The 23,412-nt window shown below is 41.8% G+C and overlaps 2 protein-coding genes across 5 annotated transcripts; one reads left to right on the forward strand and one right to left on the reverse strand.

The window, feature by feature from the left end:
* Positions 1-1,441: 1,441 nt before the first annotated feature.
* On the reverse strand, positions 1,442-15,695 carry KARS1 (lysyl-tRNA synthetase 1). Of its 4 annotated transcripts, XM_033127399.1 has the most exons (16): positions 14,767-14,882; positions 14,192-14,374; positions 12,393-12,569; positions 10,639-10,795; positions 9,679-9,844; positions 7,947-8,040; positions 7,395-7,581; positions 7,184-7,309; positions 5,924-6,043; positions 4,716-4,878; positions 4,437-4,610; positions 4,196-4,281; positions 3,833-3,918; positions 3,164-3,290; positions 2,299-2,442; positions 1,456-1,724 (listed from the first exon to the last, which is right to left on the reverse strand). In XM_033127399.1, exons 3-16 carry the CDS (start codon positions 12,533-12,535, stop codon positions 1,629-1,631), a joined length of 1,869 nt encoding a protein of 622 aa, XP_032983290.1. In that variant the 5' UTR covers positions 12,536-12,569; positions 14,192-14,374; positions 14,767-14,882; the 3' UTR covers positions 1,456-1,628. The 4 variants fall into 4 exon arrangements, with proteins under 4 accessions (XP_032983289.1, XP_032983290.1, XP_032983291.1 ...); XM_033127398.1 differs by lacking the exons at positions 12,393-12,569; positions 14,192-14,374 and adding an exon at positions 15,622-15,695 and having other exon boundaries at positions 1,442-1,724; positions 14,767-14,846; XM_033127400.1 differs by lacking the exon at positions 14,192-14,374 and having other exon boundaries at positions 14,767-14,881.
* On the forward strand, positions 14,976-23,412 carry TERF2IP (TERF2 interacting protein). Its single transcript, XM_033127402.1, has 3 exons — positions 14,976-15,706; positions 20,693-20,817; positions 22,157-23,412. The coding sequence occupies exons 1-3, from the start codon at positions 15,031-15,033 to the stop codon at positions 22,553-22,555; spliced, it is 1,200 nt and encodes a 399-aa protein (XP_032983293.1). The 5' UTR covers positions 14,976-15,030; the 3' UTR covers positions 22,556-23,412.

Here is a 23,412-nt window from a genome sequence, read left to right on the forward strand (position 1 = left end):
TTGAAGGTACAGTGGTAATGTTGCCTTATCTTGTTGACGCTGTGCCTTTCCCCTTGGTGAAATGACTGTTTTCAGTTTAGTTACCACCACCTTGCTGAAGGATATCCCATGTGGAGGTGTTTTTTTCTGAAATACCACTCCCAAGTGCTCCTGGAACCTATCTTTAAGGAACAGTAAGGGGTAGGGGAAGGTGCTCAACACCCCTGAAGTAGTTCCCAGTTAGGTAATTCTGCACACTTAGATCATTTGATCAGCTACAGAAGTAGAAACCTCTGGGAAAGTAGACTGGCATGTCCCAAACCAGGGTGTGTGCAGATGTGTTGCTGAGGGGCAAAAGATAGGTCCTTTGTTGACTCACTGGAAAAAAGGTTCCCTCAGCTGCCTCCGTGTCAGGGATCAGTGTCTCAATTACAACAGCACGGCCTCAGCCAGACCCTTGTCATATTCTTAGCCCCACTGAATTGAGCTGAAAATAAAACTCCAGACTGACTAGTCAACATGCTATCCCCACCTGAAGTCTAACAGGCATGTCAAACTTAGTATATACAAAACCAAGTGCTCAACCTTCCCTTTCAAACCTGCCCTGCCTGTTTTTCCCATCTCAGTATAATACATCTACTTTTCAGTTGTTTGGGCCCTAAACCTTGAAATCATTTTTGACTCCTCTTTTTCTCCCAACCCATATTCCATCAGCAATTTCTGCTGACCTCAGGAACACAGGCAGAGTCCAGTAACTTATAATCACCTCCACTACTTTAAACCACCTAAGTCTAAACCATTATCTGTCCACAGCCCGCTGCAATAGCGTTAATTGGTCTCCTTACTTTCACTTTTGCTCTCCACATGCTAACTGGAATAATCTGTTAAAAACACTCCTCTGCTCAAACCCTCCAATGGCTTTCCATCTTCACTCAAAATAAACTACTCGTCGGCATGGCTTTACAGGGGGGCGGGCCTGTGGGATCCAGCCCTCACTCACATCCACTCCCTCTCCAGCCACACCAGAACCTTTGCTGTTCCTCCAAAATGTGGTCCTCTAACCTGGATTGCTCTTTTCTCTCAGATCGCTGAGAAACGTTTACCTAGGAGAGGTCTTCCATGATCACATATTTAAAAACGCACTGTCCCCATCCACCTTTCTAAAGTAGCAACTCTGTCTTACTCTGCTTTTGCTTTCATTACCAGAAAGAACATGTATTTACCTGTTTCGTGTCTGCTTACACCCATCCGCCATCCCACCCCTAAATAAAGAATTTAAGTTCCATGAAAGCAGGGACTTGGCTTTTGTTCACTGCTGTGTCCCTAATTCTTTAGAACAGTTCCTAGCACATAGCAGACATTAATATAATTTGTTGAATAAAGTGGTAAAATCCTAAACATTAGGCCAGCAGCCTGAGAAAAAAGTTGACATTCCAAAGGCAAAGAATGATGAGGTCAAGAGTAGAGAAAAACGGTTTATTTGGTAACACAGGGAGTTAAAAAACAGGAATTCTTAATTCCTTTTCTCTCTTTTGCAAGTTAATTGAATTGCAATAGTAAATGGATAGCAACATACAAGAATTCCTTTGCAGTCCTTGATCTTTAGCAGAAATACAAGATGCCTGAATTATGTGACTTGCAGTTATTTTTTAGACAGAAGTGCCAGCTGTTGTGTCCAGTGAATCAGCTGTTGCTACATTTTCCTTCCTGTCTTCCGGTTTCATGGCAGGAAAGAGAAGTACTTCCTACAGGAGAGAAAATGCATTTTGAAGAACACTCTTGTTTTTTCACAGGTATCCACCCATTCATTTTGCCTCTGGTTATTGTTACAACCAAAACCCACAGATCTGTACATCCCAGCTGAAATGACAGATATGTTCTTGTAATTCAACTCAGTCCTTCTCAATTATTGAGTATGGAAAAGAACACATGCATAGCCCTGCCTAGGGCACATGTCAAAAGGATCAATAAATACAGGGGGTTCTCTTAAAATTTGATTTCCTCATCTATAAAAATGGGATAACAACAGTGTCTACACCTCAGGGGGCTGACAAGTTAAATGAGGTAATGCATGTTGAGAGCTTAGCAATGTTCCTTGGATCCTCAAGAAATGTAAGCAATTAGTATTCCTTGTGCCTCACGTAGAAAACCCCCCAAATTCTGTTAAGGTCAGATGCCCGCCCGTGGCATTGCACGTCACTCATTTGCCTGCTCCTCCGTCCAGCCCAAAGCCCGTTCTTCTTCTCCAGGCCCACCATGCCCTGCGTCCAGCACAGTGGAGCTCCATCAAAGCAGTGTGCGCATGGAGGGCCGTTGTACCTTAATGTTATTGGAGTCTGTGAGAAACATGGTGACTCGGTCGATGCCCATGCCCCAGCCAGCTGTGGGGGGCAGCCCGTATTCCAGGGCAGTGCAGAAGTTTTCATCTATGAACATGGCCTCATCATCGCCAGCGGCCTTAGCCTGAAAGAGAAGAGAACCAAACAGTGACATTGTTCTGGGCTGCACTGTCTCTCAGTGTCTAAGTCAGCACGTTAAAACACTCACGGGGATGACCATTCCAGTATGCTCTGGACACCCAGCACTTGCTGGGAATTAGGTTGCCCCTTAAGTCCAAGATAGACCCATTTCTTTCAAAGACCTGGAGGGCTGATGAAATCTACCTCAGAACACATGCACATTTCTCTGTGATATAAAAATAGCTCCACTGCCTGGGGCTCTGGGAGCCCAGTGAGACTGATTTTCAGAGACTCTGATGACTCCTAAGAGTCCTTCTCCCATTTCCTGAGACTACCCACCAGTGGCAATGTTAGTGCAGGCAGCCTGTGGGGGCTCTGTCTTCATTAACCTTTATCTGCCTCTCATCCCTCAGCCACTTCAATAAATGTACCATCTGAGAAAAATTATGTTCTTGTTAGGCAAATGTATTTTCAAGACAAGTGTCATACTCCCCACACAGATAATCATGCTGAAAGCTCTCTGTATGTAGAAATTCTAGGGCCAAACTAGTCAAGTTCTCAATCTGGAAATGTGACTTCCTCCAGGGAAACCCATGGCTTTATCCTTCATTTCTGTTGAAGTGACCCAAAGATGCAGAAAATGACACAGATGAGGGTTAAAGCTGATTTCCTGGTGAGTACGCACACTGATGAATTATGTGCCTTTGCTCATTCTTCTTCCTTACCTTGGCCTGTTCTTCAAAAAGCTGCCGCTGCCGCATGGGGTCATTCAGCTCGGTGTAGGCATTGCATATTTCCTTCATCATTACAAACAGCTCAAAGCGCTCAGTCAGACCCTCTTTAGAGCGGTGCCTGGGGACAGGAGACCAAAGGGATATTCCTGGATTCTAGTTGACTCAAGTGTTACCGGAGCCTGCATGCATTCTTAGCATCAAATATCACTTGGTAAAATAGTGAGGGTTAGAGAGAGACAGACAAGGAAGCTCTAATTATCTTCCCAACCAGCCTGTGTACGATACACAGAGTCATACTTCCTGCACTCATGCCCTCTGTAGTCCCTGTCACGGACTCTGGGCTGCTCATATGACTTGCTTTGGCCAATGGGACATCAACAGAAGCTTGATATGTTTGCACACTAAGGTTTATCCTTTTGGAACGCAGCTGCTATATAAGAAAACCCAGGCTATGCTCCCAGAGACACCCATGTGGAGGAGAAGCAAGATGCCCTGCCAGTTCCCAGTTGAAAATAATCACTTGAATTACCCTCGTCAACACTATATAGAACAGAGAGACTACCCAATGAACCTATAGAATCTCGAGAATGAATAAATTGTTGTTTTATGCTACTAACTTTTGGTGTTATATAGTAACAGAAACACCATGCTTTATCTTACCACTTGGCCAAAGGGCTCATTATCTGCGGGTGATCACAGATGAATGTAGGATTGATGCATGTCACTTCCAGGAACTCGCCAACCAGCTTAATGAAAAAGAAAAGCAGAGCTAGAGATCCTTTCTCAATGGCATTTTCATTGTTCCAGTCTAGGTAGAAGAGAATCAGCTCCCACCCACACCTGGAGCTAGGTGGCTTTATCTTCAACTCCTCAATGACTGGTAAGGAGAAACTGGGATAACTGGGCACAGAGCTTAGTACAACACAACTTGTTAATTCTCTTATTTCTAGTTCACCTTCATAGGGAGTAGGGGGCTGGTTACCACTGGATGAAGGCAGGTACTAGAAGTACAGGGCTTCTCACCTTATCAAGGAGCCTGGTTGTGGTCCGAGGCGGAGGGCATTCAACAGCTTTTGCCACACAGATATCATCAAGAATTTTGCGAGTTTCTGTAATATAAATGTACAAGTTAGGACAAAAGAATGATCACACTACTCCAGTAAAACAGTACACAAAGTACACTGGGAAATTCTAGCCCTGACCCAGTCCAATTCAGAGCTAAACAGGAAGGAGGGTCACACAATGGAGGAGTGTGTCACTTCACCTTCAGTTTCGAAGAGGTTAGTGTCTGGAAGCTTCACCCCCAGGGCTTTCTCAAGCTCTTCTACCATGCTGATTCTCCGGAAGGGTGGGGTGAAGTCAATCTCATAGGCTTGGCCCTCTGGGCCATCTGGATGGTAGGTGACCTTGTAACTGCCGGTAATGTGCTTCACCATCCCTGGGAAAGAAATCTCATTTAAAGCGGACCAATAGGAAGTCCTCCCGAAAGCAGCACACTAGCCCCTCAGACACGTGTGAAAGTCAAAAGAAGCAAGAAGGTCACCTGAAATCATCTTCTCCGTGATTTCCATGAGATCGTGATAGTCTGCGTAGGCCATGTAGAACTCACAGGTGGTGAACTCAGGGTTGTGAGTCATGTCAATTCCTTCATTCCGGAACTGCCGTCCAATTTCATACACTCGGTCAATGCCACCAACCACCAGCATCTAGTAACACATGGCCATGGTCATAGCAGCTAATTGTGCCTTAATGGCTCTGGAAAGTTTCTGTCTATAAAAGTTGTAACTTGGTTTTCACAGCTCAGACATGATCTCAGGTCTCTACCTAAATGCTGAGTACTCTATTCTCTTTAGGCATTTGTAGTGGACGGTAATCATTTATTTTGGCTGTCCGGGACCTCTGAATACTCTTTTGTCTGGGGTGTCCCCCATCTTGTGAGTGCGAGCCTACCCAGGAAAGAAGCCTGTCTTGGGATTAGGATGCAGACACGTAACGCAAACATCCTACCAATCAGACACACCCATGAGACTTCAATGGGGGAACTACTGAAAGAAGATGTAGGTATTGCACAGAATTCCTTTTGGCAAAGGAGGGCCAGAGATATCAGTTTTTAGAAGTAGTAACTACAGAGGTCCTATGGGCAGTGATCTGTGCCAGGTGCCAGGGTTATGAGCTGTGGTAAATATGCCTAGTGGAAAAGATACTGGGTTCTCCACGGGAAGGCCCAGTGACGTGATTCAGAATCATTCTTAAACATGTGGTCTCCAAGCCTGACTCTCTAATTCTCCCAGAAATTGTGAGATTCCTTATATTTGTGAATACATTTTTCTTTTGCTTAAAGTAGTTAGAATGGGTTCTGTTGTCTGCAACTAAGAATCTTGAATGATAGTCTTCAATATTTACTCTGATGATTGGAAGGTAGTTATTTCCAACTTCTAAACAGAGATTAAGCTCTTTCTTCTACAAAAGACTAAAATCAGATCTAATTTAAGGAGAACTATAAACTTAAAGGTATAATGGAAACCAAAGGTTAGGAGGATCTGTACACCTAGGAAAGGCAACCCCTTTGCCCTCTGATCTGCAATGTTCTACTGATCTTGTAGAGAAATTCTAGAAGTATCAAACAAATTACGTTATTTATTCTCCTGGCTGTTCTACTCTCAGTCTTTCTCTTATTTCTGACTGCACTTGTCTAGCCAATGGTTTTCTAGCATTCTTCTCTAAGGGAACAGGCATCTTCTTCTTGATTACCTTATGGTAGAGTTCTGGAGCAATTCTCATATATAAATTCATGTCCAGCTCATTGTGGTAGGTGATGAAAGGCTTGGCCATAGCTCCCCCTGGGATGATGTTCATCATGGGAGTTTCAATCTAAAAGACAGGGAGAAACATTTAGTCTTCGGACAGAGGGGCTCAAATCAGAGGCCTTGGGGATAGCTCAGGCTTTGCATGTGTATCATCTAGGCCTGTTATAACCCCAAGTACAAGTTCAATAATAATGTGCTAATGCTTGACAAAAAAGTAGACAGCTTGATTTTCTAGAATAGTGTCTCAATTTCTATTAATACCAAACACAATTAATAGAGTCCTCGAGTAACAGTGTCTTGTTAATGTTAGTTGTAACAATGAGATGCCGCAGGAACTTAGCTCTTGTTTATATCAATTAGCCTGTGGGAAAAAGCTTTCACTATATGTTGTTTTACTTAAAATCACAGAAACTATTGACAGCGTTAACTTATTGACAAGCTGTAAGTGGGAATCTAAATGGGGTACAGCCTTTACGTGTAATGTGCAGTATTTACTAAAACTTGAACTGCTTCTCCACTTCTAGAAATCCATCCAACAGAAACACTTGCAAATGAGCACAAAGGTGTTCACTGAAACCTTATAGGAGAAAATCAGAAAGCAAGAGAGACAGACAGACATGCAAAGGGCTCCAGAATATATTAGGTGGAAAAAACACCAAAAAGGTCCATAATACATATAGTGACTTCATTTATGTTCAAAGTAAAATAAAACCCTTTCAAAACAGGTACCCCATTTGCAGTATGTGTCGGTACACATGTATATATGCAGAGTAAATGGCATGGAAGGATACATATCAAAAGCAAGTTGGGAAGTTAGTTAGAAATAAAAGGGGACTTTCAGTTTTGCTTCTGTTTACTTCTTTGTTATTTGAATTTATTTTATAATAACACGCACTCACCCTTTTTGACCTAAAATATATTTCTTAATGCTACAAAAAAACAGAGTGAGTCGTTAACACATTGAATGTGGCTTCATGAGTGTGTGGATGGACTTACACTTTGACCATTATCTTAGAAGTCAGGCCCTGCCCTCCTAATTAGGGCATTAAATAAACAAGATGATACAAAGACATTGGCCAAAAAGAGGTCTTTTCATTGAACATGAAGGATATTGACACAGTATATGCCGTGGTGAAGAGAAGGTATAGTAAGAGGCAAGCACAGGAAGGCAGCTCATCATGTCAGGTAAGGAACTCTCCATCACCTCTAGGAATCCCAACTCATCCAAGAAACTTCTTATATATGTGATGATCTTAGAGCGGATGATAAATTTCTGTCTCACAAAGTCATTCAGTATCAAGTCCAAGTATCTCTGACGATATCGTGTTTCCTACACCAAAAACAACAGAGATCACTAGTACATCTGATTCAATGGTATGGTGATAAACCACAGTTAAGAGGCCATGAGAGCTTACCTTGTCTTTGAGGCCAAAGTGAAGATGAGGCAACATATGCAAGCAAGGAGACAGCAGTGTGATCTCATAGGGGATGATGCTCAGCTCACCCTTCTTGGTTTTCCCAGGATTCCCCTGAACTCCTATGATGTCTCCCCGACGCAGTTTGTTATTGATACGAACAAATTCTTCTTCCGATTTATAGTTCCTGAGTGAAAGGAAAATGTAATTCAATATGCAACATTCCAAATTAAAACTGACCACTGATTTACTCTGGAACCCTCACTAAACTGTTAATGCCTGGTTAATGTGAGCCCAAGAAAAATCTCAGATTCAAGGTCAACTATTAAAAAGTGTTATCTTTTATTTTTAACTGCTACACAACCCGAGAGCAGTCATCACTCGCCAGGTGACCATGTAGCCTTTTTATTCTCTCTTGAGCCTTACCCAACCATAAACCACTTCTTCTAACCTTAAATACCAAGGGGAAGAGAAGACCACATGGGACTTTGTTCCCAAACATGTTGCTCTGGTCCAACCTAGAAACCATATAATTGGATTATTTCTATGTACCTGGAATTGGCCATGACTTGCAACTTGACACCCTCTCCTCGAAGGTCATAGAAGATGAGCTTTCCCCCAGAAGCCCTTTTGGCATGGATCCTACCTAAAAAAAGAACAGCAAAAATACTGACTGATAGAACCAGAAGCCATTTCATGATATCAGTGCCAAAAAAAGCTCCCTCTGCATTTTTTGTGTCCAGACACAACATAAACCAGAGGAATTTGATTTTAGCCTGAGGTGTAAGCCCTACCTCTGTCTTCATAACAGTGTTGGATCCCCATTCAAACCAGCTAACGATGTGTAGGCAGATCTGGTTTTAAAGATGTTAACTAAATTTTGGAAGACAGTGGTGTTGGCGGCAGCATAGTTTTGGATCTTCCTGAATTCTCACATAAAAATACAAAGCACAACTAGACAGGCAAAGCAAAAGCCATGGACAGAATTTACAAGAAAATTATGTGGGAAGATATTCCCAAGAATCCCCAAATACAAGCAATGGGGCAAACCACCAAGAGCCCCAAGACCTCCATGTAGGGAGCAATGAATTGTCTGAGAACTGGAAATCTCCCAAACAGCCATAGGTATTTACTAGAAAGCGTGACAAGCCAAATGGAAGACAGCAGCTGAAACTGGGAGGGGCTCTGCCCACTGCCATGTGAGAGAGTATAATGGGCTACATTAAGGTCTAAGTGATGAAGCCCTTTTAAACGTAGCCCCCAGAAGCTCTCTAAATTTAACAGCCACGGATCTCTTCTAAGCCAAGGCCCCACAAAATTGAGTAAGACCAGGAAAACACAGACAAAGGAAGAGAAGATGCAGCAAAAATGAAGGGGATCAAGAGCCTGGAAATCTCCGAAAGGAAGCTGCTTTATAGTTCTAAACACGTCACAAAAACAACAGAAGAGAGAGCTAGCTTGGTGAGGTTGGAAAAGCTACCTGAACCACGTTTCCTTGTAACATTTGGGAAAACTAATTTCACATAAAAATAAGCAACATAAAAGTATTTAGGTAAAACACCATACAAACCTATTAAATAAAAAGATAAGAATAACATTCTTATGGACAATGAAAGCACTCGTGAAGACATACTTAGAAAAACAGAAAAAAATTCTATTTCACAATGAGCTAAGCAACATTAAGTTACACAAAAACATGAAGGAACACAAATCAGAATTAGAAAAACTAAGATATGAGGGGACACATGAAAAAATTAGAAATAAAATAATATTTCAGAAACGAAGATTAAACTAAAAAGAAATGAGTTAATGAATACAACAAAGAACGCCTTAAGAGAAACAAGTTGGAATGGAGGATAAAATTAAAGAAGTATAAAGAGATAAAAACCTTCCTAAAATGAAAAGACTTGAAAATACACATTTAAAGGGCATACTGTGTACTTGAGAATATTGACCCAGAATGAGTAACAACAAGACATCCTTTAGTAAAATTACTAGACTTTAAAGAAGTGTTTGGGCATTTAGGCATTTGCAGGGGTTCTCTCTGGGTGTTGGTTTTATGGATAATTAAACCTTTGTCTCTTTGCTTCTTTGAATGTTCTGAATTTTCTACAAGTAATAGTTTTACTTTTTTTTTTTGGGGGGGGGGCAAATAAAAGATAGGATTTAACGTTTTGTAAATTAAGGGCTGTTTGAGAGCAAGACCATCCCAGACCTTCCTTTGTGCTACTGGAGAGGCCTCCCTGCTATGGGGGCTCAGCAAACTGACATGGAGTCCTCCTACCTGCCACCTTTAACGTGATGTCACTCAGATGGTCCCCAGGCTGCAGGTGACTGTATTTTTGGATGAAGTCAGTGAGTGAGACGTCTACATAGAACTTGTGTGGGTATGGGTCTTCCCCATTGACCTTCAGTTGGTGGATTGCCTGGCAGCGGATCTTGTAGTATTGCTATTTAAATATAAACACAAACACGCAAATGCCTTTGAGAAGTTGAACCTGGTCAGGACAGTGGTCCACCTAGCAGAGTATTGTATTATGCCTTAGAGTGGCCCCAATACACTAAAGTTTCTTTAACTGAGTACCCTCCACCTTGAAATCACAGGATTGGATATGGCGTGAGATTTGTACTTAAAAGCAGCAAGAATTCAACAAAAAGAGGAACTGGAGTTCTGCCTAAATGGTACAGGTGGCCTGGGTTACCCATTTTCTGGATGTGTCAGCATGGAGTCACTTAGGTTCTTTCCCACTTACCACCCACATTAGACTTTTCTCTGCAGCAGGCCCATGGGGCCTAGAGGATGTTAAAAATGGGCATGGCTGTGCTAATACAATTTTATTTCAATACCAGGCAGGAGGGATGAGATTGGGGCCTAGGGATAGTGGACCTGGCCTGAGGACCACAGTTTGCCAGTCTCTGGTCTAAAGTATACCCTAGCCCATCTTTACGGAGAACTTTCTCTGGGGATGCTATAAAGGCCCAACAGTTCCAAGAAAGATTAATCAGTCACTTGGAAGTACTAGATTCTGTCAAATGTCTGTTAGGAGTTGATAAGAAAAATGCTTAGGGCCTGTGCTTTTAACCAAATGGAGTGGCAGGCCCTTCCTCATCCTCTTACAACGACCCAAGGTCCAGTGCCCATTCCAGTTCCTATGTATCTTCTTAGTCACTGGTCCCAAGGGATTTGCCACAAGTCCCATCAGAAGCTTCCCTGCCCCGCCAGGGTGGTGGTCCAGGGACTCACGTTTGGGTCCAGGCTCTCCTCCTCAGCACCCACATCACTGTTAGTGGTGTGGTTGGTGGCAGCAGCATTGGCCTGGCTTAGATTCTCACTGAGCTCCTTCTGCTTGGCCTCCTTCTCTGCCACCTTCTTCTCAGCTTTCAGGCGTCTCTTTATCTCACTGTTGGTAAGACGAAAATGTTCAAAGTGATATTTGCCTGAAGAGTCCTCTACTATGTTCTGCCTCACAGCCCACTTATCAAAATGATGAACAGCCTGAAGGAAATGCTCTTGCACAGTTGTGCACCCCCACTTCTAGTCTCTTGGTCACTCAACTTGATATGTGAGACAAAGAAAAAATAAGCATTGAGAAAGATCTTTCTCAATCTCTATTTTCCAGTCTGAGGTCCTTGGCCTTAGGTCCCAACTAAAATCAAGACACACCAGGACAAAGAAAAATCCTACATATTAGTTTACATTTAGAACAGGAAAATAAGTTTTCCAGAAAATCAGTAAGATAGGCTTTTCTCAAGCTAATCAGGCTAGGGAGCGCCTTGAGGCCAGGGACTGAATCCTAACTGTTTGGTATCCTCTGCAGAATATGAAGTTCCTTGAGTACCAGACCTGATGTGGTAAGGCAACATCTCCAGCTGTCTGCCACCCCTCCCTTCCCATCCCCAAAGAGTGGGTTAGTCTGGGGTGGGGACGGGTGGCTCTTCAGAGTTCAAGGAGACACGCCACTGATAATCTCTCCCTCAGCATTGATCAGTCCTTGACAATGCCCTTCAGCATTGGGCTCACTCTGCCCCCTGGAGTCTGACTCTGATAACACACTGGGTAGACAGTGCATAAAGCAGCAGTGTAGGGGATAATATACCATCTTTGGAGTCAGACTGCCTGGGACTAAATTCTGACACACCGACTTATCAATTATGTGACCATGGGCAAGTGACTTAACTTCTCCCCGTCTGTAACATGGGTAATAGACAGTAATAATGTATGTACAGAGATGACCCTGTCCCTAGCATTTAATAAGCATGTAAATGCGAGCTATTCTAGGTATCCCTCACTAGCTTAACCCTTCACTCTGCACCAGCACAGAAACCTTACAGATTTGGTCAAATTCCTCACTATCCACTCTTGGTATACTTGTCACCTGAGACTCAAAAAGTAAAGTGATTCACATAACTCGATATTCCTTATGATCTGAAACCTTCCCATTTGAACCCATAAACCAAACAGATCTGGGTAGAGAGGGATACCCTCATTATTCAAATATTGCTCATTCTTTCAAACCACCAATGTTAATAATGTGCTGTAATTCAGTCAGGGGGCATCTAATCCTATTTGGTTCTGCTTAGCATTAATAAATAATCCTATTCTAATAGGTGTAGTTTTTTATATTAAATCAATCCCAAGGATAATCCAAAAAGTTTCTGGGGATAGAAATAAGACTAGAAACCAAGTTAATCTCAGGAGCAAACAAATTCCTAAAGGCAGGAAAACGAAAACAACCTGCATTAGAAATTCTTTATTCATAGAAAGGTTTTGTTTCAGCACTGTTCTAGAATAAGATCCACAAGTCATCTCAAGAATCTAAGGACAGAGAATTTGAATTTATTAAAGAGAAAATGAGAAAAAAAGACTATTGGTTTTGGTAGCAGGGCTTTTTGTTTCCTTACCAACAAACGCAAAGACTTAGCCAGAGGCTTAACAAATAAGGACTTATAAGGGAAGGACTTTGCTCCCAGACAATAAAGAAGGTAATGGGCACCAACCTTCCTTTATTAGAAAGTGCCTTGTCCTTGTGAAGCGCTGTGAAAGGAGCAAGTTGACACAGTCGCAGCTCCCTCTGCCCCCACTGTGCCCAGGTATGGCGCAGGGACCCCCTAACAAGCCTTACAGCAGCTTGCGTCAACATGGCAGACCACCCTGGAACTAATGATTACCACCACCTAACAGGAAACAGAGATGTGGTGTCAGATGGGACAGACAGTATATACACACCCAAGCAGAACTCCTAATCTTATGGATTGGGGAAGGGGGAGGTTGCAAAATCTTTTAGTGTCCAATTTTACTTAAGACCCTCTTAACTGAGAGCAACTCTTAACACTTAACTCTGCTGCAACCACAACTGACAATATTATCAGTCCTGGTTATGGTAAAAACGTCCATAGCCAGGGTCAAAAGTGAATAGCAAGTCAATCAATAACTTACAGGTAGAAATGATCACAACAGTCTAGAAAATGGGAGACAGGACATAAAGCAGTGTTTCTAAAGCCCCTGGCGCATGGTTTCTCTCTTGGCACTGGGAAACAGGAAATGTCATTGTCAACTGCAAACTCTAAATGAAACTAAAAGTAAGCCACACAAAAGCACCGGAGTCAAAGATAAGACTTGTTTGAAATTCTAGGAAGAAGGTGGAAAAGAGAATTTTAGGACATGATGTTTACACTGAAAGGCAACAGCATTACAGGCATCTTTTTCCTATTGTATTCAAACAAATTTGGCCTTTCATTGGGAAATGAGTCACCTGTCAAGCAGCCCCTCTTTTTAAACTTGGGGACAATAGTTGGCATAAAATTGGGTTCACTGGGGATCCAAAGGAAGTTCCACGAACAATTAAGAAATAGAAGGTAATGTTAATAAAATTATTTTAGCCCATACCACTAGATTCTATCAACAGCACATTCTTTATGACAATGTGAGGTGTGGTGCAGGAAGTATACAAAGCTTGGTATGCACTTTAGGGATGCTCACTTCAGCAATGTGTTTCGTCACCCAGGGCCTCAGTTTATTAAATTGAAAAATGGACATTAACACCTCCTTTACAAGGTTATTATTGAGATTAGACAAAAAGTTTGTATAGTTCCAGCAAAGTGCCTGCCACATAAAAACGGCTTTAAAAAGTAGTAGATGGGGGTGGCCTGTTGGCTCAGTTGGTTGGAACATGGTGCTGATGGCACCGGGGTTGCCGTTTTGATCCCTGCATGAGCCACTGTGAGCTGCGCTGTCCTTAATAAGGGAAAAAAAAAAGTGGTAGATACAATTGATCTAAGAAAAGTCAGTAGAAAGGAACTGGCCAGTTTCTTCAATTTACCATAAAGTCGTCTCCTCAATTGGAGACCTTGCTTGGGAGGTATCTGTGGTTTAAAACCCTAAAATTCATTTACTGATGTAACAGATCAAAAGTCCTATTTTCCCAAAGGCAGAAATACAAGACCAGGTTCCAGAGAGATCCATCAGACAACTCTCAGGACAACGTATTAGGGTGCTATCAAACCATAAATTTAGGTTATTTCCTTTCTCATTTTTCTTACTAGTTGAGTGCAATTCCATCAGGGTTCAGCGAGAGCCCTAATGCACTAAAGCACCCATTACATGTAATGAACTAACTTCTTTCCTATGCCTCTGGAATGGTACTATTTATTTTATGTACCTTTCTTGGGAGTATTGAGAAAAGCCATTCAAATCATTGTCTACGTCCTGTGAAGAACGCTGGTTAAGAGGGAGTATAGTATATACAGAATATAAGGCATCGTTAAAGGGCGGCTAATCTTGATTTATTTATATTTACCTTCACACTCCAAGGATGTGGGCTGATATATCCAGCAATGCTAAGTGCAGCTTGGTGTACCCGGCTGAGTAAGACAGTCTCTACTACCACACATCGATCATTCCTTCAATACTCACAGACCCTTTGAATAACCCACATGGATGGACACACGGCAGTTTTAGACCTGATAAGGTTCAGAATGGCCTTAGGCCAAGAAAAATTAAAGTCTTTCTGAAAAGCCAGGGTATTTAACATTTTTCCAACCTCCTTATCGGGGCGTGGCTTAACAGTACAAGAATGCATTTCTCGGAAAGTGAAATAAGTTTCGCTTGTGTCCTCTCTCAGTTCTTCGCATTCTCTTACTTCAGGAGTACGACAGTGGGGGGAACCCGCCAGCCCTGCACCCCGGGACTCCCTGAGGGATGTAGTTCGCACGTAGCCGCTACGTTGCGGCGTGTCTGTACCGACTAGAACCAGCTGGAAGGCCCCAGGCATAGCGGCCTCGGCTGCAACCTCGAGGCACTTCCTAGCCCCGACTCTCCGGGAGCAAAGGCCTTAACGACGCGAAGGCCTTAACGACCCACAGCGACACTTACTTTTTGCTCAGTTTGGGCTCGCCTTGGTCCACGTTCACCTCAGCCTGCTGCACTGCAGCCATCTCGCCACAGGGTGAGACCTGAAAGAAATCAAGGTCTTACCGTAATTTCCAAGTCATGGTTGGAAGCTCCGCCTCTTCCGGGGGCAGGGCGCAGTTGCTACTGTCGCGCAGGCGTAGTGCGGGGTTTCGCGGCAGCGGCGCCTGGAGTAATCAATAGGTTACTTGTGGTCTGTGTTCCGTGTTTTAGTTCCGGGCGTTAACTATGGCGGAGGCGATGGATCTGGGCAAAGACCCCAACGGGCCCACCCATTCCTCGACTCTGTTCGTGGGGGAAGATGGCAGCTCCATGTCCTTTTACGTGCGTCCCAGCCCAGCCAAGCGCCGGCTCTCCACACTCATTTTGCACGGTGGCGGTACGCTGTGCCGGGTGCAGGAGCCCGGGGCCGTGCTGCTGGCCCAGCCAGGGGAGGCGGCGGCCGAGGCCTCGGGCGACTTCATCTCCACGCAGTATATTCTAGATTGCGTGGAGCGTAACGAGAGGCTCGAGCTGGAGGCCTATCGGCTGGGCCTGGCCCCCGCGGCCGACCAGGCCCCACAGACAAAGCCCCGGGCTCAGGCCGAGGGCGCTGCTGCCGCGGAGGCCGAGCGGCAGTCGCTCACGGGGCGGATCGTCTTCACGGACGCGGACGATGTGGCCATCTTGACGTACGTGAAGGAAAATGCCCGCTCAACCAGCTCCGTCACGGGCAACGCTTTGTGGAAAGCGATGGAGAAAAGTTCGCTCACCCAGCACTCGTGGCAGTCCCTGAAGGACCGCTACTTAAAGCACCTGCGGGGCCAGGAGAATAAGTACCTGTTGGGGGACGCCCCAGTGAGCCCGTCCTCCCAGAAACTCAAGCGGAAAGCGGAGGAAGACCCGGAAGCTGCTGATGGCGGGGGTGAGGACACGTGCCGCGCACCTGCAGGCCCCTCTGCTTACACTTGTGCTGGAGGGGGCGGGGCGGCTTTCCCGCATCCGGGCGTCCATTTTGGCCTCTTTGGTCGTTTGGTAAAATTGCACCGTTTTCTAATGTGAAGTTTAGTTTCCGTTTCCTTTTCAATAACTAGGATATTGACACCGTTTGATATTCATGTACAAAAAGAGTAAAATATATAGGAAATTCTCCCCTTGTAGCCATCAGATTCCAGTTTTCTTCCCTAGAGGCAAGGGGGGAGGAACCAGCTTCGTGGGTATCTTTTTGGAGAGTCATTTTATTATAATTAATTATTGAATTACGGTTGAACTATAATATATTAATTTCAGGTGTACAACACAGTGATTCAATATTTTTATGCATTATGGAATTATCACAGTAAGTCTAGTCACCATCTGTCACCATACGAAGTTACTGACTAGTTCCCTGTACTGTACGTTACATCCAGGTGACTTACTTGTTTTGTAACGGGAAGTTTGTACCTCCTAATCACCTTCATCTATTTCATCTGGCCCCCCCGCACCCCCTCCATTTCCTTCCCCTCTGGCAACCACCAGTTCTAAAAAATAGTTATATGTTCAGGTAGGTTCAGTATAAACCGTTTTAAAGGCATGCCAGGTCAGTTAGTTTTCATGTTTTGGCTTAATTGAATGTGTAGTCACACAAGAGTCTTTGCTTCCTGGTGAAATTTTAACACACTTGAATTGAATGTTGAGATTCAGGGTTAGAACACAGTGCAAAGTCGTTAAGATGCTTCATTTTTTTTATATAACGGCTATTGACAACTTAAATGGACAAACACCTTTGTTTAGAGGCATGTCTTTTCCCCACTTCTCTTATGTGGCTTTTCCTTGTAACAGTTGAAATCTGGGGAGGTAACATCTATTTCTCTTGTTTAGTATGCTTAGTAGGAATTTTGTTTTTGGTAAAAGTGACATATCAGATTTATTCATTCAACAGATATTTGAGTGCCAGACACTGTTATCCTGCTGGGATATAACAATAAGTAAAAGTCCTGTGGTCATGGAGCTTAACATGGTAGCTGGGAAGTGGTAAGTGCTATAGAGAAAAATGAGGGTAAAAGTTGGGGAGGAGGTTGTTTTCTCTAGGGTGATAAGGGAAGGTCCCTGTGATAAACTGGTATTTGACCAGAGACCAAAGAAAATGAAAGAGTAAGCCAGAGGGTTATCTGAGTAAGAGTGTTCCAGGCAGAGGGAATAATTTCAAAGGCCCTGATGTGGGAATATGGCTGTTGTGTTCTTGGAGCAACAGAGCTCAGTTTGGCTGGAATAGAGTAAGCAAGAAGGAGAATTATAGGAATGAGCAGAGGGCTAGGCTAGGTGTATGGGTGAAGTAGGTCATGTAGAGCCTTGCTTTTAAATCAGTGGTGTTGGACTCCTAGCAAGCCATTTGATACCTGGGACAAAATGAATCTAGATTCACCCAACTCAAAATAATATTTGATGATCAGCTATTTAAATGTAAAAATTAAAATCCTAAAATGACTAAGAGAAAATGTACATGTACTTTTTAATATTAGCATGGTGATAGTTCCGAAACCAAGAAGACTAAGAAAAGTTTCATGTATTTGATTACTTAAAATTAAAAGCTTCTCATGATACAAAGTCAGGGCAAACTGGGAAATACTCCCAAAACATTGCAACAGAGTTAGTTCCCTTGACGTCCAAAGAGCTTGCAGACGTTAGTAACTAAAAGAAAAACTAGTAGAAAGATGAGCAAAAGAAATGGAACAAGAAGTTTCCAGAAAAGGAAATAAATGGCCAATAAACAAACAAACAGAATTATTGTTAGTAAATAAAAATAAACTAGACCCTGAGCAGAGGACCAGATAAGCCATGCCTGGACTTCTTACCCATGGAAACTGTGAAATAATAAATGTGTGTGTTGTTGTTTTTAAAAACAGTAAACCAGAAGAAGGAAATGTCATATTTTATCAAATTGTCAAAAATTAACAAAATGGGTGATACCCAAAGTTAGTGAGGTATATGAAAACAAACTCCTACATTACATTATTAATAGAAGGAAATTGGTATAATTTCTTTGGAGGGCACTTTGAAAACGTCTAACAACGTTTAAAATGCGTGTTCCCTTAAACGTGGCAATATTGCTTCTAGGAATTTATCCTACAGATATACTCAGGGAACAAAAGGATACATAGTGAAAAGTTAAGTCTCCCTACTACTCCATAGTCCTTCTGGTTCCTTTCCCAGGGTAACCACTACTGTCCTCCTTGTTATATGTTCATTTTGCTCATAATACTAGCACATTAGAAACCAGTTCTGCAGTTTGCTTTCTTTTAACTTACTGATAGATCTTGAAGTGTGTCTATGCATAACTTTGCCTCATTCTTTTCCTCATTGATTGGATTGTATTCTATTATGAGAATGAACCACAATTTGTTCTTTTTATTGCAGAAAATTTCGAACATTTACAAAAGTAGAGAGAGTAGTAAAATGAACTATACTGCATGTACTCATCACCCAGTTTCACTTGATTATAGTTGATGGCCAATCCTTTTTCATCTATACCTTTCAATCCAGGCATTTGGGATTATTTTGAAACAAATGCCAGGCATCATACCATTTTATCTATTTCAGCACTTATCTTTAAAGATAAGGCTTCTTTTTTTTTCTTTTAAAGATTTTATTGGGGAAGGGGAGCAGGACTTTATTGGGGAACAGTGTGTACTTCCAGGACTTTTTTCCAAGTCAAGTTGTGGTCCTTTCAATCTTAGTTGTGGAGGGTGCCGTTCAGCTTCAAGTTGTTGTCCTTTCAGTCTTAGTTGTGGAGGGCGCAGCTCAGCTCCAGGTCCAGTTGCCATTGCTAGTTGCCGGGGGCGCAGCCCACCATCCCTTGTGGGAGTCAAGGAATCGAACTGACAACCTTGTGGTTGAGAGTCTGCGCGCCAACCAACTGAGCAATCTGGGAGGCAGCTTAGCTCAAGGTGCTGTGTTCAATCGTAGTTGCAGGGGGCGGAGCCCACCATCCCTTGCCGGACTCGAGGAGTAGAACCAGCAACCTTGTGGTTGAGAGCCCACTGGCCCATGTGGGAATCGAACCGGCAGCCTTTAGAGTAGGAGCACGGAGCTCCAACCGCCTGAGTCACTGGGCCGGCCCCCTCAAATTTATTTTTAATGCAACAACATGGATGGACCTAATGGGTATTATGCTAAGTGAAATAAGGTAGACAAAGAAAGACAAATACCGTATGATTTCACTTATATGTGGAATCTAAAGAACAAAATAAAACAGGAATGGACTCATAGATACAGAGAACAAGCTGATGGTTGCCAGATAGGAGGGGGTTGGGGTGCAGAGGGTGACAAAGGTGAAGGGATTAAGAAGTACAAATTGGTAGTTACAAAATTGTCACAGGGGTGTAAAGTACAACACGGAATATAGTCAATAATATAGTAATTATGTATAGTGCCAGGTGGGTACCAGACTGACTTATTAGGGGGGATCACTTTGTAAATTGTTTAAATGTCTAACCACTATGCTGTACTCCTGAAACTAATATTGAATGTCAATTGTAACTGAAAAATAAAAATTAAAAAAATAAATAAAAAATTTTTTAGTCTAAAATGTACATTACATAAATTTTACCACTTTAACCATTTTTAGGTGTTGTAAGTACATTCATACTGTCAGGCAACCATCACTACCATCCATCTCCAGGACTCTCTGATCTTCCAAAACTGAAACTCTATATCCATTAAGCACAAACTTTCTTTATTTCTCCCTGCCCTCATCCCCTGACAAACACCATTCTACTTTTTGTCCATGAATTTGATCTCTAGGTACCTTATATAAATGGGATCATACAATATTTATCCTTTTGTGTCTGGCTTATTTCACTTAGCATAATTTCTCATGTCAGAATTTCATTCCTTTTTAAGGCGGAATAATATTCCACTGTATGTATATACCACATTTTGTTTATCAGTTCATCTATCGATGGACATTTGGGTTGTTTGTGTTTCTTGGCTATTGTGAATACTGCTGTTATAAATATGGGTATAGTAATATCTGTTTGAGACCCTGCTTTAATTTTTGGGAGGTATATACGCAAAAGTGGAATTGTTGGATCATATGGTAATTTTATGCTTAATATTTGGGGAACTGCCATACCATTTTCCAGTTACGTGTTTTAACACATTTTATAGATTTGTGTAACCACCACCAAAAATCAGGATACAGAACAGTTCCATCACAAAAAAGTCCCCTCATGCTTCACCTTAACGTTCAGTTTTTGTTAGGTGGAAAAGAGAGCAAAGTTAAATCCTCAGAGAACAAAGAGTAAAGGGGAACCAAGAGTATGTTTAGCTTTAGGGGTCCTTCCTTTCTGTAGGTGGTATGTGGTAGATTGTGGAGTGACTGATCTGTGTAGAGTTTTATATAAAGTCTTGGCTCTCTTGCCCCAACTTGGTCAACTCTGAACGACCTTCCTAGCTTCCTTTCAGCTGAGGTCTTGTTGGTACTCTTTCACAGCTCTTTTGTCTGCCCATCTGCTTTCTTCTCTTCAATAGGGGTTTCCTAGGCACACTCCCTAACAAACACCTTACATATTAACCTCCATCTCAGGATCTGCCAAAGAATCCTGAGAGAACCCGATTTATTGCCCAGTTTTGTTAATTTGCAAAATCAATACAAAGCAAAAAATGAATTAAACTTCAAGAGTATTTTTATTTTACATGTCAGATCCTAGAAAAATTATCACCGTTTGGATAGTGCAATGTTTCAGAAACTAGTAGAAATTATTGAACACACATGCCTTATGTTATTCTTATCCTCTGATCAAAGACAAATGTCTTCTAATAGACAAAGTTCAGGCTCACTTTTGGCCCAGAGTTCATAGAGCATGCACTGTATTTTTGTTTTATGTGAAAAAGGCTCATTCTAATTTGGTGCTGTGCTTCCCTTTAATAGAACCACAGAATAAGAGAACTCCAGACTTGCCTGAAGAAGAATTTGTAAAGGAAGAGGTCCAGGAGAAGGAAGAAGCAGTCAAAAAGATGCATATAGAAGCCACCCGGGAGTTTGAGGAGGTTGTGGTATGTTAATTAGATTTAACTCATTTTTTCCATGCCTCCATTCTTCTTTGAAATTGGTCATCCCATCTACCCTTTTTATACACCCAAGGCCTGGAAAGGTAAGAGAAGTTCAAGGTAGAGGAGGAAAATGGAAAGTGGAACTGATCTGGGTTTCAGGCATGTAGCTTTTAGTTTTTTGGCAGGAAAATTTGACGGGGAGAGGTAGAGCAGTTGGGGAGAATTATTTTTTAAGCAGTATAAAGTATCCCATTTTGAGCACTTTGATCTCAGTGTAAGTTTTTCAAGTTAAGACTGTGGATTTATCTTTTAAAGATGTTTTTATGCTTCTCAGGAACATAAACATAATTTTTTTAAAGAATTTAGTTTCATTAAACAAGTTTAGATTTTTGTTTATTTAGAGCTTTTTGGGAATTTTTTTTATCTCTTCCATATTTGGTCTAGCTTCTAATACTCTCTTGGAATCCCATATTTAATCATCGTTTTATAGAAAGAAAGGCAGGAACCATAAAATAATGAGTAATTTTTTAAAAATCCAAATTATGTATGTATATATATATATCTTCTTCAAGAAGAAGGGTCTTTTAAATTAATTTTTCTTACTAAGTTTCTGTAATTGGTGAATGAAGGAATGCACAAAAATTGGCAGAATTTAGGGATTGTTGCCTTTTGTGGTCTGAGTTTTATTATTTGATATTTGGTTCATTTTCCAAAAAACTTTTCAAATGTTCTCAACAACTCCCAGACAGGGCCTACATAGGTCTCTTCTCATGTAACATACTTTGTAATGTGCCTAAATATAGTTAGTATGGCTTGGAGGCCTTAATATATTCATACAGCAATGTTTGTTGAGTACTTGTTATGTGCAGGCATTGGTAGGCACTGGGAGTGTGATGGTGAGCAAAACAGATACAATTCCTGCCCTTACGGAGCTTGTAACCTGGGAATGAAGTAATGCTTTAAACAAATACTCTAATGCACACATGTATGTATGTGTATTCAGATACATATTTTTTCATATTCAGTGTAGCTTTTAATGTTCAATTGGAATACCAGAATTAATTATATATACATACTCGTGTGTGCACACGCGCACGCACACACACACCTGCACACTCTTCCTACCCAGTCCCTACATATATGTAGATACACATACTCACACGTATATACATACATCCAGCACGAATAAATATAAGAAGGAATATGGCATATTAGAGGAACTGAAGGAAGTCTAGTGTGATTGGAAGAAAAGGGCAAAGAGGTGGTAAGTGGGAGAGGCCAGATGTTTCGAGAGTAAGTGTGACTTGAATATTAGATTGGTCTTATTCATCACTTTTTCTAGGTGGAGGAGACCCCTGATTTTGAAATACACATAACAATGTGTGATGATGATCCACCCACACCTGAGGAAGACTCAGAAACACAGCCTGATGAGGAAGAAGAAGAAGAAGAAAAAGTTTCTCCACCAGAGGTGGGAGCTGCCATTAAGATCATCCGGCAGTTAATGGAAAAGTTTAACTTGGATCTGTCAACAGTTACACAGGCCTTCCTAAAAAATAGTGGTGAGCTGGAGGCTACTACCTCCTTTTTAGAATCTGGTCAGAGGGCTGATGGATATCCCATTTGGTCTCGACAGGATGACTTAGATTTACAAAAAGATGATGAGGATACCCGAGATGCATTGATCAAAAAATTTGGTGCTCAGAATGTAGCTCGGAGGATTGAATTCCGAAAGAAATAATTGCAAAGATAATGAGAAAAGAAAAAAGATATGGCAGATGAAGTGGTAAAAAAAATTTGTGACCATTGAACTTCAGAGATTCTTATATTGGAATTGACACTTGTTTTCTGACCAATGCTGTCATTGTTCTGTGAGTCCTAGATTTTGTAGCCAAGCAGGGTTGGTAGGAGGATAAAAATAGAAGAAAATTGGATATATTTAGAGCTGTTCCTGGCAGTATCAGTGTGTTTATGAAGGGAAAGTCTAAACCAGAAAGAGGTTGATCCATGTAGTAGTAATCCTTTTCTGGAACGGAACCCCTGTCATGTTGGTGACAGGAGCTAGTGACCAAGTCAAAGGAGGAAAATTTAAGAGAGGAGACAGGTCTTTTTAGGCAACATGAATAAGAAGCCTCCTATCCTTTGGCAGAAGCTCCTCTAGATTGTGATAGATTTTAAGTCAAGAATCTAGAAATAGGGAAAGATTTTGTTACCAGGCCTTGAACATGGACTGTCTCAAACACTTGCTCCCCCAGTGAGCTTTGCTTTCTAAACTGCTTTAAAAACCCCATATTCCCTTTGTTAACTTAATGTTTGGGGACCCTTTTCCTTGGCTGTTCTTTTCTTCAAGTCTTTGTCAGTAAAGTCTTGAGCACGTATTTTTTTTTTTTTTTTTTTTTTTTATCTACCACCCAGTTTTGTTTAAAATACACACAAAATCCTAGAGTCTCAAGAAGAGTCTTACTTGATTACTAGTAATGTGTTTTTATTTATTGAACGTAGTTTTGTGCTAAGACTGTTAGAGTTAAAGATTAGTGGATTAATTCCTCTTTGTTGTGTTGCTTTTGTTGTTGAAAATAAACAGAAGTTTGTATTTGA

The sequence above is a fragment of the Rhinolophus ferrumequinum genome, chromosome 15 (assembly GCF_004115265.2).
Source record: "Rhinolophus ferrumequinum isolate MPI-CBG mRhiFer1 chromosome 15, mRhiFer1_v1.p, whole genome shotgun sequence".
Classification (NCBI taxonomy): Eukaryota; Metazoa; Chordata; class Mammalia; order Chiroptera; family Rhinolophidae; genus Rhinolophus; species Rhinolophus ferrumequinum.